Source organism: Gallinula chloropus (genome assembly GCF_964237585.1).
Source record: "Gallinula chloropus genome assembly, chromosome: Z".
In the NCBI taxonomy this organism is placed as follows: domain Eukaryota; kingdom Metazoa; phylum Chordata; class Aves; order Gruiformes; family Rallidae; genus Gallinula; species Gallinula chloropus.
Genome location: NC_140089.1, coordinates 18967615 through 18985991, shown reverse-complemented (window position 1 = coordinate 18985991; position 18377 = coordinate 18967615). Strand labels below are relative to the sequence as shown.

Below are 18377 nucleotides of genomic sequence, written 5' to 3'. Positions count from 1 at the left end.
TGCTGGCTCTGGGGGCTCAAACACACCTCCTCTCCTGTTTTCTTATGCTTGTGACAGCTACGGGGATAGAGAGAAGGGCTGTGCAGCAGAAAAGCATCTGCTGTTTCAGACCCACTTGTGGAGTGCCCACATGTGCTGCAGTAGGGTTTGGAAAAGGAACAGAGGAAGACTGTTACTTTATGCTCCAGACTTTGTGGTATTTCATTGCAGGAGAACTTTTGTTCTGTTAATGCTTCTAACATTTAACTCTTCTTTTATTTGATTAAATCAAAGAAGGCTTCAGGTACAGTTATATTGGTAGAGATAGAGGTTCCTGTGAAACTGAGGCAAAGCTGAATAAGCCAGATGGTTGTTACAAATCTAACCTGCTGTATTGGAGTGTGCTGGTTTTGGCTGGGATAGAGTTAATTTTCTGTGGTATGGGGTATGGGGCTATGGTTTTGATTTGTACTAGAAGCAGTGTTGATAACACAGGGATGTTTTCGTTCCTGCTGAGCAGTGCTTACACAGAGCCAAGGCCTTTTCTGCTTCTCACACCACTCCACCAGTGAGGGGGCTGGGGGTGCACAAGGACTTGAAAGGGGACACATCCCAACAGATTAAGGGAGATTCCATACTGTATGATGTCATACTCCATATATAACTGAGCAAGCTAGCCATGAAGCAGAATCACTGCTTGGAAACAGACTGGGCATGGTTGTGTTTTTCCCCCCACAGGTTATGAGCAATTGCATTTGTCGATCACTCAGGGGTTTTGTGTGCATATACAAACATATAAAATTAAATGTCTATCTAGAGGTTGTTGCTGTTACTGTTATTGTTACTGTCTTCCTTTGTTAGCCTATTAAATTCTTTATCGCTTTATCTCCATTCTCCTCCCCATCCCGCTGAGTGGGGCCAGTGAGTGAGCAGCTGTGTGATGCTTAATTACTGGCTGGGGTTAAAACACAGCATGGAGTAAATATGGCAAGTGCTTAGGAGCAAAATTAGCTTGGCCTTTCATTATATTAGCTGCATAGTTTTAACACAGTACATAGAGCAACACACAGTGCAATGCTAATAAACTTATTGCCTATCTTTGAACAGAAAAATGCGTGAAGGAAAAGAAAATACGGTGGTTAAAGGTTGTACAGGAGTTCAGGAGGGAGGAGCAACAACATCTCCCATGGTTCCCAGCTTAAAGAAGTTTTCTTGTTTTTATGCTTTTAGTTTGTGAGCTACACGTGCACACAGACTGTATCCTGTTTGCCTGCAGTGACTGCCGTCAGTGTCACCAGGATGGGCACCAGGATCATGTAAGTGCGGATGTCTCCCCAGCAGAAAGTGGTCAGGCATTTTTGGTGTGAAAACACGGGCTGGAGGAGGGGGAGGAGCCTTGGTCTTTTCTTTAACATGCTGCCAATTATCAAAGCACTTTTGTTGCTGATTGGCCGGAAAAGGAAATGTATGACTTCTGAGGGTATAGCAGAGAACGAGATGAACTTAAATTCTGACATATTCACAAGGCTTATTGAAGTGGTACTGAAAATTCTGTGTGACTTATACAATGTAGCAATTAAAAAGAAAAATCAAGTATTTTACCTAAAAATTTTTGTTCCAGAAGCTGCCATGGAACTCTGGCAAACATTAGCATGTTCCTCAGGCTTCCTGCAGCCTGCCTGAGGCAAAACTGCCCAGCTTCTCACTGTAAAATACACGCACAACACTGACCTTTCAGGAATTATTTTTTTTAAAATAAATAATATGTTGGGTGGACTGTGGATAAAAAGTACCATGTGATAAAATTTTTAGAAGTTTGATAAACACCTTTCAGTGAGATGTAAGATTGCTCACGTTCATAGTTACAGTGAGAAAATAACTCCCTAGTCTGTGTTGCTGTTTCCCCAGAGCTGTTTGAATTGCTGTAAAGTTAGGTCGAAGATGCCTCTGTATCTGTTCCATGTAAGGTTAAATCATGATGTGTTCCCCCAGGATACTTACCACCACCACTGGAGGGAGGGAAACCTCTCTTCGAGTGCTCGTTGCGAAGTCTGCAAAAAGACCTGTGGCTCTTCTGAGGTGCTGTCTGGCATGAGATGTGAATGGTGTGGCATCCTGGTATGTTTTGCTGTTGCAGATATTTGCGGGAACTCTATGCTTTTTTAAACACTTTAAGCATACTGTAACTGTACACTTTATGAATGCATTTCCTTTGTACGCTTACATATATAAATACAGATATACTTGTGAGCTAAAAGGAAAACCTGGGGGGTTTTTAAACCCTCTTGTTACTCATTAAAATAAGCAATTCTCAAAGTCACTGTTAAACTTTATGTAAGTCCAACAGAATTGAATTTTAACAGTGACTGGTCATTATAGACTTCTGTTTAGAAGCCTACAGTTACCATTCCTGTGTGAAATCAGAATTTATTTCACATCTCATGAATTCTGCAAGTTCAAAGCCTTAACATTCTAATATGCTTATTCCTTTTTCAGTGTAAAATACTTCTTGACACATGTGGGTGGGTGGTTGTTGGGTTTTCTTGAGCTGTCAATTTTGGTTTCTGTGTTTTTCCATTCACACAACACGTTTAATTCCTGTGCAACACGATGGTATCCTTTAACAATACTCATGAAAGCCGCAGCTTTTTATGTATTGATACTCAGCCTGCTGTGTAGATAACACTTGGTACACCCACTGAATGCTGCCTCTCACTGAGATACAATGAGAGTGCAAAGTAGGATCACGTGGGGCAGGAACTGAAAAGTGTGTGTAGTAAATTATTAATTTTCCACTTAATGCAAGATGAGGTACTTTAATAATATTAAATGAAACTCTGAGGTGCTTAGTATTTTAGAATAAATATTGTATTACAAATTCTGTATTTTCATTCTGAGTCATGATTCTGAGGTGGGAGGGGATCTCTTTGAGAACAGCCTCACAAATGCAATGTGCCATGTGGCCAGACATACAGAGGTATGTGTACTTAATAATGGCAGATCATGCACAAGTATAAGGGCAGAAACTAGCCAGTCATGTTTTAGAATAAAGCTTTGGAGAGCGTTATCTCTGCATCTGCAAGGCGGTACAGCTGTGTAAGAGGATATTGCTATTTTCAAGCTATTCAGTACAGCCTACCTTTCTTGCCTACATCGGTAAATACCTATATAGAATGGAAGATCCAGGGTTGGAGACTGAAACTTCAATCTCCTTAACACAGCTGTGTAGAAACCTTTGGTTTTCAACAGAGTAGTTCTGTAGTACATAGTTTCTTCACATGTTAAGGCTTCCCACTGTTTTTTATATAAAACCTGAATGGAGCAAATTGGAATGCAGGGTGAGAAATGGGTTGCTCATTTAATGAAAGTGATTTACAAAGTGCCCTAGCAATGTGTCCTATCCTGAATTTTGCAATTCCAGTGTGTATTTTGTTACAAAAAAAATATTTCCCTCGCTGTGTCTCTAAGATCTTAATTGATGTTTCTATTTATAGGCTCATGCTGCTTGCTACATAATTGTCACACCGGAATGTACTTTTGGAAGGTTAAGGAACATGATTCTTCCCCCAAGCTGCGTCCAGTTGTTCTCTCGCAACTTCAGCAAACTGCATTGCTTTCGAATATCGGAAAATTTGCAAACAGAAGCAGGTAAAATACTTTCAAAGTTAATTCAATCAATGGATGAGCACGTTTAACCTGCTGTTATAATTCACTGAAGCATTGTGACAGTACTGTAACTTCTTGCTATTTCTGGGACAGGGTAGAGATTTTTAAATGCAGACTGTGTACAAAAGGCGGAAACCTCTGCTTACTGAGCAGGGCAATTTGAAAACTGTTATTCAGGTAGTAAGCATGCAGAAAGTGAAAACATAAAAACCAAAAATTTGCTTAGCAGATTAGTATTATCATTGCTACAGACACTTGCTGATATACACGTTGGGGTTTACGTGGCATATCATGTATGCAAATATTTTTATTTGCCTCTTTGATTAAGCAGCTGCCCTTGTAAGGTTTCTGTGCTGGAAGTCATTTAGTAGGGTGATGTTCTGCTGCCACCTAGAGTGTATGTTTGTTTAGCAGATCTTTAGGAGCAAGAGAAGATTTTTAAGCCACTGAAGTATTTTCTTTGATTATTATGTTCTTGTAAAGCCTTTTATTTAGTGTTTGAAAACAATAGGAATGAAAACAAAAAGTAGGATAAAATGTAAGTCATGGGAATTCAATATTTGCACTACACTTTTTCACAACCCGAAGGGTTGTGCCTGAACTTTCTGCTTTGAACGTGTAGTTTTGGTTTTGGTGAAGGCAAATGGTCACTAGCAGGACCCTATATGTTCTAATGTGCAGAAGCTATAGCAGGAATTCTGCTACTGCATAAACTGCATGACCCTAAGCCTACACAGCCTAGATACACTGAAGGGACCTGTAGAAGTGTGACGGGAAAGAGGAGGTGCTAGTTTAGTAGAGGACAGGTATGATTGGACTTGATCTTTCAAAGGTCTTTTCCAACCATGTGGTTCTGTGGTGCTTTTGTTGGTTGGCATGCTTTTTTTAGTGAGTAGTTTTTTGTGAATTTGCTTGTTGGTGGTGGAAGGTGAAGTACAACACAGACTTGAAAGTCATGGACTTTTTAATTTAATGACTCCAACATGAGAAATATCAGAAATAAACAATCTGGATTAACTTGTTTTCTCTGGAAGAACCTTGATTCAGGTCTAATGTTAGGTGTTCTGCAAGTGTCTCAAAGGCTTAAGTGAAGATGAAGTTGTATTATTATTAACAGAAGTTAATGACAAACCTCTTAAATGGCCTCTTCAGGTGTGACATTTCTAATGTTAACCAAGTTTGTCTTTTAAACAGTGGTGTGTTCTTTTAATATGTCAGACTTAACCTTTTGTCTTTTTCTAATTTTTACATAACCTCTAAGTAAAACTTGAACGTGGAGCACCTTGAGTGAAAGAATCCAAGGTTGTAGCTGCACCTTCTAGTCTCTTATTATTTTACATTATGGAAGAGAAGATGTTCCATTTCAGGACTTAGACTACATGCTAATTGTGCGAGTTCATGTTATGCTTATTAAAGTTTTTTGAAGTGATAATTTTTTTTCACTTCTTCAATTAAAACTTATATATTGTAGTTTGAGAGAATGCAGTGCAAACTAGTCATTAGCTGGTGGTCAGGAGCAGGCACATGGGGAAGGGGAAGTACTCAGTAACATATTTGGATCATTTCCAGTGCTTAATGTGATATAAAAAATCTGAAAACTCACCGTATTTGGAAAGCCATAGTAGTTTCTTTATAGTGCCTAGCCTGTATATACCCAGATAAAATACAGCAACACCCTGAAAAGTCTCTCTTCCAACTTCAAATCTCTTTTCTGCTGGTCTGGGCTTAGCTCCCTGTGACTTGGTGGGCAGGAGCCTCTTGGGTCTGCTGACACCCAGGGGAGCAGAGGCTGAGCTGTGAGGATGCTCCTCTTCCCTCCTGCTGCAGATCCCAGGTGTACCTCTGAACTTGTTGGCTTCCCCCAGCACTTTTCATGGTCAATGAGCCACAGTTGTGCCTCAGCACAAGGCATGGAGAGTAATTTTTGCAGATGTGGTGCCTGCCTTGCAGGCATCTGTGCGTAAGGTGCTTTGTTCTGTTTCTCCTTAGCTCATGATGGTAAACACTTGTTTTAGCATCTAGGTCACTGATGTTCAGGTACAAGTCTTGTGCCTTCATGTATGGCTTGTTACATCATTCACATTGTATTGAGGCTTGCTTTGAAACCTGTTAATGGAGTTTTAGTGCTCTTGGTCATCTTCTGAAGATCAGCTCTCAGCAGGTGCCTGCCAAAGGCACTGAATACTGTTGCTACACAGATCTCTTCCTGCTGCCCAGGTTCTTCATAAACGTTGAGCTGGTTGCCTTAGACTAGTTCTCACATCATCCTGCATCAAGGGAGCTCTGCTGATGGTTGGGTAATGCCTGGTGACTTGTCGTAGGTGGAGAATAAACACATTGACATTGAACTACTGGGGAGCATTTGTCCAGGTTAGCTTTTGCCACTGAGTAAATGCTGAACTTCATGGCCAACATTCAGTGAAGACTTCAGTGCTGAAAGTGGCTTTTCAAAGCTCTTACCTTCCCTGGTAGCACAGCAGTAGAGCAGTCACCTCCCCTTTCTCCAAGTGGCTCCTGTCCTAGCGTATTTCAAAAGAAGTCATTCAGCTTCCTTGGAATAGTTTCAAGATGCTCTTAGCGTAGATTTCCCTACTATCCAGCCTGAGGGAGAGAGTAATGAAGATGTCAGCTTCCTCACAACTAGACCTAGAAAAAGGGGAGAGCTGGGAACAATCAGGAATACTTTAATTTCTTACTGGTGTATTTACTTTTGTTTTTAAATAATTTTTTAATAATTTCATTTCTCTGAAGTGAAATTTGAGGAGGTGTTTGGCTTCCATTTATTTCAAGGTGTTTCAAGACTACATTGTCAAAATTTCTCCCAATTTGAAACTTAGTCTGCGTGTCAACTCTTGACAGGGAAAGTATTTAAAAAAACATAATCCAAAACATTGTTTTTGGTCTGTCTTGTAGTCAGTTGAAGCATTACCCAAATATTCAGTAAGTTACCCGTTCTCCAGTTTAGGACTCTTGTCTAGTACCGTTCTTGACATGCTGTGATTCTGTTTCTTGGAAGGTTTTCCTGCATTAGGATTCTCACTTCTCTAGTACCTTCTTTGCTCTGAAGAGCTGTCTTTACTGATTTTATTTTTGTCTCTATTGTTTTGTGCCTTGATTTTTCTCCTTTTTCCCTCAATTGCAAGGCACAGTTTTTATAAAGGTGTTGCCCGGCTCATATCTTCTGGCAGCTTTGTCTTCATCCCAGTCAAGACTGACTGGGAGTTTAGTGGGTGGGAGTGTGAATGCTGTTGTACGACCAGCACACTGGTTTGGCTTGTGCAGCTTGCTACTGCTATCCTTAGATCAGAAAAATTTACCATGTTTGCATTTCCACCATCTTCCTTTGTGGACTTGAGTGTCAGGAATGAGAATGCGGTCAGGGATGTTTTCTTCATAGAAGCAAATGTAAATGTTCCTGGCTTTTATTTTAATCTTTTCTAAGTATTTTATGTGTGATTTTACAGACTCTGTTATTGTCTGACATGTTAGCTCCTAGCTTTTAGTGAGAGAAATAAACTGCTGACAAAGTCTTCTGGAGTGCAGTAATTTCTTTCTCTTTATGTGTCAGCAAATCTACTTTACAGTTACAGAAATTATTTATATAATACTCACACTTTTACTGAAAAGCTGTTACTGCAATTCCTGGACTGATTTGGTGATTTCAGTCGTAGGCAAACGTCACAGCCTGAAAGGGGATGAAAGGCGGTGGTTGCAGTATTAAAGCTAATAGTAGAAGGGCTTCACTGTGGCTACCATGACAGTGTGGGTTTGGGTTTTTTAATGCCATTTTTATCATATGAATTATTATCATAAAATAGAAGTATGCTTTTCTAACTGGATTCATTTGTGTTAGATTCTTTGATGGAAACCATCCTTAAATGACTTTTTTCATAGTTCAAATTAACAAGAATCCTTCTTAAAATATTTCTGTTTTCACAGATGAAGACGATGATGTTGATGGGTCAACACAGGGATCAGCGAAAGATGTCCAAATTTCAACAGATTCAAGTAAGCAGAGTTGTAGTAAGTGCTGACTAGTCACCCATTCAATTCCCTCTATATAATCTTAACTTGTTTTACCTTATGAAAAAATACTAAATAGTTACTTTTCTAATGCTAGGTATCAAACTGAGGTGCAAAGTTTTGGTCCAACACCTTTATCCAGGACTTTACAAATTTCTCAGTACTATTTTCCATTGGTAGACTGGTGTAAGTGGCAATCTGTTCATTGCCCTGACAAATAGATCAATTCTTTCAACTTGTTAATAAAAGAAAGAGAGCGTGGTGTGTATGGCTGTGTGCATGTATGCATACACCCTCCCTCGCCTGCTAGGTCTTCTGCCAGCAGTCATCCTGAACCTCCTTGTCCCTCTGGTAGTCATCGCCACCAGTTGCCTCTACTCAGACATGCATACATGTGGCTCTTAGGGCAGTTACCTTGTGTGCCAGTGAATCCAGCCTGATCTTTGCAGCTGCTCACACAACAGCTGTCACATTGGTTGCAGGCTTGGTTGGCTTCTTTTATCACCTTATCCCTCTATTTTCCCACACTTGATCCTCCACCAAGCACCTTGATCACTCACTTCTGCCTTTCATTCCTCCCCTAAGCATCCCCTAACAACTCATACAACACCAGAATGCTCTTTCCTTGCATCTCAGAGCCCCATACCTTGAATGACCTCCTCAGAGAGGAACCTACAAAGCTTCTCCTGCAGACTAGTCGGCTGGGTGCCACTCAGGGGTCTAATGTCCTTGCGATAGGGCTGGGCATGGCTTCTATGATAATTTCTCGGACAAAGATACTGGGATTCACCTGCCAGCCATTGTGCTTCTATTACTCTGTGTGGGGGGGAAATCATAACTTATCAAATTAAACATGACAGGCATGGTTACAGCATGCTGGACCTCTCCCACCTGTCTCTAGATAATACTAATTGTTTAATATAGGTCAAGAATGAGCTACTCATTAGCTTCTGCATGTTGACAGTAAATCTGCCTCATGTTTTGGGATGCTACCATGCTGTCCTTCAGGAGTGTCTGAACTGAACTATATTCTAGAATATTGTAGCTTTTCTTCAATACAGCTCTCCATGTTTTACAGATGCCTATGTTTAAAACCAGAGAGAAAAAGTCAGAGTCAATTGAATAGTACTGACTTAAAAAGACAAGCTTTTCTGTAGCAAAGTAGCCAATAGGAAAGGATGCAAAGTCAGTAGATTAATACTGGAAGAAAATTTGAATTAGTGGTCTGCATCCCTTTTTGTTTCTTTGCTATGGTAGTAGGTTTTTAAGTAACCTGTCAAGTTAACAGACTCAAGTCTTAATTTTGGGAGCTTAAAAATGTTGTCAGCTGTGAAACTGTGTCTACCAACATACTGAAGCCAAAAGCATAAAATGGCCATAAAAACAACCCTACACGTTCTGAGATGATAGATTTAACAGACTTAGAGAGCAGCTTTGGAAAAGGACAATAAATCCTTGTGCCTGAGAACATGAGCCAGCTTCTAAGGACTTGTCTACACAGTGAACAATTAACTTGAGGAGAACTGAATGTTACAGGGATAGTAAGATAAACATTGTGAGGATGCTGCTCTTAGTGTAGTTAGTTGTATTGCCTGGGGAAGAGGTTGTGCCCCGAAGCCCTATTTTCATACTAAAATAATTCTCGGTCATTTTGGGATTATATAGCTGATAAAACTGCTCTTTATCAACAAACCTCAGATAGCTGGGAGTAGAGGTAAAGAAAGGGATTAAAGTGGTCGTTAGGGGTTCCTCTCAAGGGCGCATGTTGTCTGTCCTTTCTGAGGCGCAATGTTGAACTAGGTTTCAACCAGCACAGGTTGTTTTTGTTGTTCTGGAGACAGAATTAATTGGTCTCAGCTCATGCAACCACAGGTGTAACGTCAAGCCTGATAAGGCAAACTTTTGAAAACCATTTCTATTATTTTGTGGTAGTATGAAGACCTAGTGGAGGGAGAAGAATAAAAAGTAAATTTTTAAGAAAGTGGTTTGTTGTATATCTATGCAACAGATCAGTCCCAAAGGAGCTACCTCAGTAATTTCTGAAATAAAAAATGGATTTTTACTTGTGTGTCAGTCTGCAGGGATCTGGGAACTTGAAAAGACATTAGATTCTGCCCTAATTGCTTGCCAGGAATCAGTAAAAGCTGAGAGTACTTGACTACTGTAGTGAGGCTTAGGCAGCTTTTATTTATTTTAAAGTAGATCCATCATAGTGGTTGAGGATTGTTGTTTCTCCATGTCCTCAACTTCTTTCCTCACAAAAGCCTGCATTCATTGGTACTTCAAGAGATAATTATTTGCAAGTTGAGTTGCTGTACCTTGTGAAAACTTTCTTTCCCCCAAGAGAGTGTGCTTCACCTGCATTTGAGGATACTTTGCAAAAGAGGATTATGCTCAACTGTACTGAAAGAACTAGTGACTTACGTACTGGAAGAGTTTGTATATTTCCTTTTCTTGGCTGAATTGAAAGAAAAATGAGTGTTCTGAAAAAATTCACTTTCACTGTTGTGCATATCTTACTTTTCCTTTCTTCCCTCAACCCCTTTTTATCTGCCTTTTCTGATACTCGGTACTGCCCACTGTTCTCACTTCTCACCAAGCTGTGTTTTATGCTTTTCCCCAGCTTGTCCCTCCCAGTTCCCCTCTCTTACCAAGCATAATATTTACTCCCCAAGGTTGCTGCTCCTTTGTCTTGGTGCCCCTTCACTCTGACAGTCCCTCGCTTGATCCCTGAATCCCTTCCCCCCTCATCCTTGACACCTTGTGCCAGTTGGTGGTCAAAACTTCAGCTGCTGTAGGTCTCTGGGAAAGCAAACATGTCTTCCTAGCTACTTCCTGAAAATGTAAAGAGGTTTTATGGAAAATCTCTTCAAGAAGAAACACTTAAAAAAATTATTCTTGTAGTTTTGTAGCATCATTGCCAGGAGGCTATGGAGAGATATTCTTAAATGCTATGGAGAGATATTTTCAAATGCTATTAGCTAGTGTTAGTTTATTCCCTGCCTTAGGGGTCCTTACGACAAGGCTTATCAGATTAAAAATGTAACTGTAGATAGTTAAGAATGATGCAGAGATCTGTGCTTTTTTGGGTTTGTAGCGTGATTATGCATTCTCTTTGCTTTAACATGCTGCTAGTCTTGGTGCTTGGGTACAGTTTCTCCATGGCAGCCCACTGTAATTGTCTACAGACTCATTTCAGGAGTTGTTGAGGGCTCAACAGACTTTCTGGTTCTGAGTGTGTGTGCACACACAACCCATTTGTCATACAGGAGCACATGAAGGGCGTGGCCCTGACCTGGGAGCCTCTGCTCTGTGAGTATCTCAGCACTCATCCGCTACATGTGAACTGTCTACTTCAGTGTGTGCACATCTTCTGCAGGACAAAATGCAGCTGTCAAGAGGAAACCTTCTCTGAATGAGGTTTTAGAGGAATCTGACCGAGGAGAGAAATGAAAGCTGTGGTGCTGTCTTCAGGACAAGAGGCTGTGGGCATAAACTTGGAAGTTCCTCCTAAACGTGAAGCAGAACAACTTTACTGTGAGGGTGGCAGGGCACTGGGACAGGCTGCCCAGAGAGGTCATGGTGTCTCCATCTCTGGAGAGATTCCAGAACCTGCCTGGATGCTGTCCTGAGTGGCCTGCTCTATGTGATCCTGCTCTGGCATGGGGCTTGGACTAGATCTCCAGAGGTCCTGTCCAACCCTTAGAATTCTGTGATTTCACTGTCTCTCTTTTGCCAGGCAGTGCTCTGCTCAGGTAGCTCTTCACCTGCTGAGTAAGGTAAACAACATGTTCTTGGATTAGATAGACCTAACTCACTGGCATAGTGCTCACTTATGTCTTGTCCCAAACTTGCTGACAGCATATATAGGAGACCTTCATTGTAATAGTACAAGCAGGAACAAACTCTTCTCAGGAAGAAGCAAAGACAGCATGGGTGGATTTGAGGGATTTTTCCTCTAAAGATACTTAGGAAAATGTTCACCCTTCATAAAAAGTCATTGTACTCTGATAAAACAGCTTACACATAGCTAAGCATGTCACATGTTCTCCTAGAACTTTATTTAAATGGATTTGGAACCTTAAAGAGAGGAGCAGGGTAAAACGGATCAGTTGGTGGTAATACATAGGCCTGTGCTTGGAGGAACTCTGAAAACCAGCCTGGAGGAGAAGGGTGAAGGATAGACTAACAGTATGGAAGGGTGCCTATTAACACTGCTCTTTTCTTCAAAACTGTCTTGGAACTAAGGGGTTTTGAGTTGCTCATGAAAACAAGTTCAGAGAAGTGACACACCTGCAAATGGCTCTCCTGGAAAAGAAACATCTGGAGAAAGGATGAATTCAGGATTCTGAAAGACTCTCTTCAAAAACTAAAGAAGAAAAAATACTCAATTCTTTATCTGCTTTGTTGCTGCCTTGTAGATGGTGAATGATAATACTGAAATAAAAGTAGCAGACACCAGAGGAGAGCAGAAAACATGTGGATAGCACAAGTTTTGTTGGGAAGATGCTGTTTGTGCTTTTCCCAGGAAAGCTTCATATCTTGGCCTCCAAAATCAAATTCCACAGATTGGTAAATTATGCCTGGAGTTGACCTTTTTGTAGTTGCTTTCCCCTTGAAAAGCATAAGCATGAAGAACAGGGGTTTCTTTCAACTCCATATCCCATGATAAGGAGAAAAAAAGGTTTTTCTCAGAAGGTCCTGATGGTGTGTAGTCTTATCTAACAGGAAGAGATAAAAGAGGTTTGGCAGTTAAATGTCAATATTATAAAACAGGCACTAACTCCTTTAAATACCAAAATTTATGTGCATCTGTTGCATATTAGCAAGACTTTTTTTATACTAAGTAGTCGTATATAGACTTCACTTCTGCAATTGGATCATTTTCTAATATTTAAAAACTGGAACTGCAGGGAGATAGAGCTTTATCTAATTTCAAAAGTTATTATAGCTCAGCTTTTTTCCAATGCTAGTTAGACAAATCAGACTGACATAAGACAGCCTTTAACTTTCTTGTTGTGGATATATATTTGAATTAGCTGGGAAGTGTTTTTCTGGATCACTAATTGTGGTGGAATAAGTAGGTGTGCCCCAAGAAACTCATGTCGAAGAAAGCCATCTTTGATCAGGTTGCAGTAAATGTGACCCCTTATGAGGAGGTCAGTGACAAAGTTGAACATGGCTTTTCGCTGATAAATTGAGCTTGTTTTGTATGATAGATAACCAGTTTACCTTAAAGAAAGGAGGACTGAGCATACTGTATATTTAGCTAAGGGACGTACTTGAACTTAGGACATTACTACTAGTCTGTAGATCTAAACTCCTCCTTGCAAACCAGTTTATTTTAAGAGTCAAGCCAACTTTTTGCAACATTTGGCTGGTCTTAAAAAGTCCTCAGTTAAAATTGCTAGGGATTCTCTCAGGCCAGCTAGCATTTAAGAAGAGCAGACTACAAAGGCAGTTCAAATGAAAACAAGTACTAAAACGTGGATTCATGTTTTTATTCTCAGATGGTTGCCTTCCCTCTGGATTGCTAGAGAAAACAGTAGAAATTTTGATAATGGTATGAAAGTTCATACTCAGAACATGGGCTGTGCTGTCAGTAACCAGCATTTGCTGTGTTTTCTCAAGTTGTGTTAGCCTTAAAGAAGGTCACCCAGGACACAGTGTGTCTTTTGCTTCAAATTTGTCTATACTAAAGTCACCATGAAGATCACTCTTGAAGAAAACCTGTTTCTGAAAGAATTTTTTTTTACATTATTCCAGCAGGGTTTGTAGGAGACGATGGCAGTAGAGTTTCAAGGATACTTTAGAAGTGAGAGTTGATGATATTTAAATATTTCTTATGTTAGACTAAAAAAAAAATGACAAGACACAACCATTAAGTTGACAATTGGAAAACTGAAAAGCCAAATCTACCTGGTAATGCTACTTTTTATGGTGTAAAAAAACCCTAACATCCCCACCCCCCAAAAAAACCCACCCCAGCAAACCACAACTTTAAAAGTGCCAATGTATCATATGAGTTTGCTTCTTCAGTACAATAGTTTATTCTACGTTGCTGTAAAAAGTGTGCATTGCTTGTAGAAACTGTACTATTATTTTCCTTAATCAGATCTTGTGAGAGGTTTCATTTAACTACTCTCAAAGACTACTTCAGAAATAGTCAGGAAGGAAAGAAGAAATTGGTAACTCTGCTTCCAAAGTTCATTCTTCTTGACAGGAGCCAGAAGTAAATCTGCAAAACTGGAAGCCCAGTGATCTGTCATTTAGAAAGGCAGTAATTTTTGCTTCTTCAATTTGGCTTTCATTCAATATTTTAGTTCTTTTGCTTCCTGCTTAAACCCTTTGTACTTTCACATCAATGTCCAAGTGGAAACCAGTAACCAACAGTGTCCCTCAAGAGTCTGCACTGGGACTTGTGCTGTTTATTGTCTTCATCCATGACAGATGGTGGGATTGAGTGAGCCCTTGATAAGTTTGTGGATGACACCAAACTGAGTGGTACACTTGATTCACTAGAGGGAAGGGATGACATCCACAGAGACCTTGACAGGCTCAAGAGGTTGGCCCATGTGAACTATATGAGGTTCAATATGGCCAAGTGCAAGGTTCTGCTCCTGGCTTAAGACAACCCCCAAAATCTACAGGTTGGGGAATAAAGGGATTGAAAGCAGCCCTCAGGAGAAGGATCTTGGGGTTTGGTGAATGAAAAATTGGAAATAAGCCAACAATGCATGCTTCAAGGGAGGTGATCCCCTTTGACTCCACTCTCATGAGACCTCAGCTCAGAGTACTGCGTCCAGCTCTGGGGCCCTCAGTATGGGGACCTGTTATAATGGATTCACAAGAGGGCAATGAAGGTGATCAGAAGGCTGGAGATTGGCTAAGAGAGTTGGATTTGTTCAGCCTGAAGGAGAGAAGGCTCCAGGGAGACCTAATTGCAGCCATTCAATACTTAAAGGGGCTGTATAAGAAAAATGTAAAGGGACTTTTTACCAGGGGCTGTAGCATCCAGTCATGGGGCACCCACAGCTTCCCTGGGCAAGTATCCCACCATTCTCATTATAAAAAAATCTTTATGTCCAAACTAAATCTACTTTTTTTCATTTTAAAACAGTTTTTGCCTTCGACTGAAGTGACAATATATGCTGAAATGGGAATAGGTAGATTGTCCATGGTGTACCTGAGTTTCTGGTGGCTACAGAAAACTAGCAGAGCGCATCACTTAAAATGTCCTTGCAGAGCAGTTGCTTGCTGCAGTCTTCCTTCATAATCTGTCACTGCAGCATTGAATAGCCAGTGACGGACATTTCTGCCTGGGATTCTAGTCTGCTTTTTTTCAGCCATCAGTTAGGGTGGTTTGGTTCTTTGCTTCTCCAGTTCCAGCTCTCTCTTTTAATCCTTGTATGACAAATATTAGTTTACTGGTGTAGTTCTTTGAAATGTCAGCATTTCAAAGAGACCAAAAGTCTTTCAGTACTTTGGTTTGTACTACAGAATATTTCCAAGATGTAAGAGGAAGAGAGAAGTAGACTCCAGGATGCAATGTACCTCTCTTTTACAATGTTTGTTAACAGACTGCATGATTAACCAGTTGTATGACTATTACAGCTGGTATATGAGGCTTTCAGTTTATATTTCCAACATTGCACATTAGACCCTCTAGTGATTTTATTAGTTTACGATGAATGCAGGTGTACAGATTTGTTATGAGATCAAAGTCTGTAACATTGAGCTATACATAGAGTGACTTTGTTAACAATTTGGTCATACACTGCAATAAAAAGGGCAAATTCTGTCCGTGAGCAATAGTCATGTCTGTTGTAAGCATGAGATCTCTGGGAAGTATATGAAAGAACCTGCAAAACTGAGCATCTCATCAGGTCTCTCCATAAAGATGTGATCAGGACAGGACATGAGGTTTGTCTTGCTGGAATCTCATTTTTGTTCTGGATTGATGGACCTGATTACTTTCTGTAGGTGACAAAGACACACTTGTTGGACAGATAGCATCAATTTGTTCTTAAAACTTCATAAACACTGCCTATTCTGTGGGAGGTTGATTGTACTTTGCTATTGCCCTTAAAATAATCATTTGAAATTAGAGTGAAACTTGATCATACAGTGGACTCTACCAGACTGAGTCTTGACTCATCTTTATGAAGAGAGAACCTGAAATCCTTAACTCTTCACCCTTTCAGATGTCTGTGCAACAACTACCTGTTCTCCATGGTTTGAGCGTGGATTTGGTAAGGCTTTAGTGCAATGAAACACAGCAAAGGGTTGTAGTTCTTTTTCTTCCTTTCTTCTCTTTTCTGTTGTTTCCCTGTTCTCTCCTGTTGTTGGTACAGTTAAACCAGGTGCTTTAAGGACTTTGTTTGGAAGGATGCTGTCAGGACTGGCAGTGCTTTGGGAGCTGTTCTGTAGGTGATGGCACTCTGTCTTTTTTCACGTGGTTGAACTGGTCAATAGTAAATGCAGTCTTGAGTGGTGAGGCTGAAGAAGTGGTAACATAAGCAGTATAGTTATATATAACAGTTATGTTAAAAGACAGGACAAATCTATGATTACTTGAAATACTCTTCCTACTTTCCTCCTCAAGTGTACCCCTGTTTTAAATGAACAGTAGCAAAACAGAAATTAAAAGATTCAGCCTCACCGCTTCTAATGAAGAAACAGTTGGGTTTCTAATAGTTCTATTGTACACTTCCTGTTCAGCTGGCTTTATGATTTGAGGGGTGTGTTATTGAAATACAACAATTGTTTCCATTCAGGTAAACAAACATTAAAGATATTTGATGGGAATGATGCAGTGAAACGCAATCAATTTCGACTGATTTCAGTTCCAAGGATTGCAAAAAATGAAGAAGTTGTGGTAAGATACCCGGTGAAGGTCCATATCCCAGTGTGATAAAGGGACATATCATTGTATATTACAGCAGTCAATAGCTGACAGTTTTATAAATGTAACTTAACAGCAACAAAATCTGTAAATGGCCTATAATACGTGATTGTAATTTGACTCCTTCATGTTCTGCTCTTACTTTAGAGCATATGAAGAAGCTGTAGCCTACTTATATATAGCATAATAGGGACTACAGCATATCAGATGTTAAGTAGTCCTTTCCCATGTGACACTAAAGTTTGATTTTACTGATGGGAGAAATACTGGCTTCTTGAGCTTTGAAGGCTGAAGCATGCTGTAGTTACCCTCACCCCTTGACTGAAACTTATGAATTATCAATCACATAGTGGCCACTTCCTAGCATTTCCAGTGCTCCATGGGAACATGACTCAGTACTAAATCAAACATTCTGTACAGATCTTAAATTACTGGGCTGAGACCCCATGCTGCACAGAAATGAAACCCAGAGTGGCTATAGGGTGGTGCACAGTAGAATTGGGCATTGTGAGGACTCAGTCATAAAGGACTTGGCAGAGGAATTTATTGCATCAGGATTTTGCCAATTTAGACCTACAGCTCATTAAGATTGTTATCTTGATATTGTGATCAAAATCAAAAGGAGTTTTGAAATTGGTTTGTAGTGTTCTACATGTCAAAGATATTCAAGAAAAATTGTGTACAGTCTGAAAACACAAAATTTAGGAGTACTACCTGCCTTTTAAGCACATTTTATCAGGCTGGTGCTTACAATACCAGTGCAGAATTACAGCACTTCTCATAAGTGACGTACTGGGCTGTATACACTGCAGTATCTAATTCTTGATTGCACCTTCCAAGGGCAGCCCTTACCTTTCCCCTTCACAAGTGTGGAAGTTCAGAGCAGTCTTGTGGCTGAGAAGGTCACTAATTTGCAGCATTCCTCTAGTGCAAGAATATTGAATATGCAGAGTTGGGCATGATCAACTGCAATTTACCATTTTACATGTGCAGTGAGTATAGCTTTATTGGTCCTGAATTTTTACATTTGATCTATGGAGTTCAAATGTCTAACACTTGACAGAAATACTGTGGGGTGTGTTCAAATAGATATCTCATTTTTGTATCTTCTACTAAAAATTGTTTTCAAAACTTCTCTCTTGTGATTTTTGCCATTGCTGTTTATCCACTGTTCTGTGCTTAAAACATGCATTTAAAGGTTGGTTCCATAAGTAAGGAATTTATAAATGTCTGTAACTATACAGGTATTAACAGTGTCTTTTCAAGGAAATGCTAATTTATTTTGCTGTGTTGTAGGAGGCTGCTTTGAGGGCATACTACATAAATGATGATCAGCAGGAGTATGAGCTTCAGACCTTTACACAGCAGGCGCTGCTGTCTGATGATGTCATCAACAGGAATGATGCTGCAGAGGATAGCAACTTGGGATCAGTATTCCGAGAGTCTGTTCCTGAAGCTTGGATCATCAGAGCCAAACCAAAGGATGCGGAAGTGATCAGAATTTATCCTGCTTGGCTGAAGTGAGTGTTTTCCTCCTTTGCCACAAGGTTATCCTGCTTGACTACTTTTGTCCTTGGTGTGTTTATTGAAGTTGCACAATTGTAACATAGAATGTAGTTTCTTTTTCTGTATTTCAGGATTCTTCTATCTTATTTTTCTGAATGAGTAATATACATATTATTAATATTATTTTCTATGCCTGGAATTGTGCTCATGGGTTTCTTTATGAGCGTGGTACATACCATGCGACTCGTGCAGGTCTGTTACTGTTACAGACCCAGATGATGCAGCTGTACGTTAACCG

At 40.1% G+C, this 18377-nt stretch overlaps 1 protein-coding gene across 1 annotated transcript in view; it reads left to right on the top strand.

The window, feature by feature from the left end:
• DGKQ (diacylglycerol kinase theta) overlaps positions 1 to 18377 on the top strand; it is a gene marked incomplete at its 5' end in the record, with an annotated part of 90962 nt that overhangs the window by 40670 nt on the left and 31915 nt on the right. Inside the window, 6 exons of the mRNA XM_084277955.1 lie at positions 1210 to 1295; positions 1972 to 2097; positions 3474 to 3627; positions 7585 to 7668; positions 16446 to 16546; positions 17870 to 18093. Of these exons, the coding sequence (XP_084134081.1) occupies positions 1210 to 1295; positions 1972 to 2097; positions 3474 to 3627; positions 7585 to 7668; positions 16446 to 16546; positions 17870 to 18093 (775 nt within the window). The remainder of the gene's footprint in view (positions 1 to 1209; positions 1296 to 1971; positions 2098 to 3473; positions 3628 to 7584; positions 7669 to 16445; positions 16547 to 17869; positions 18094 to 18377) is intronic.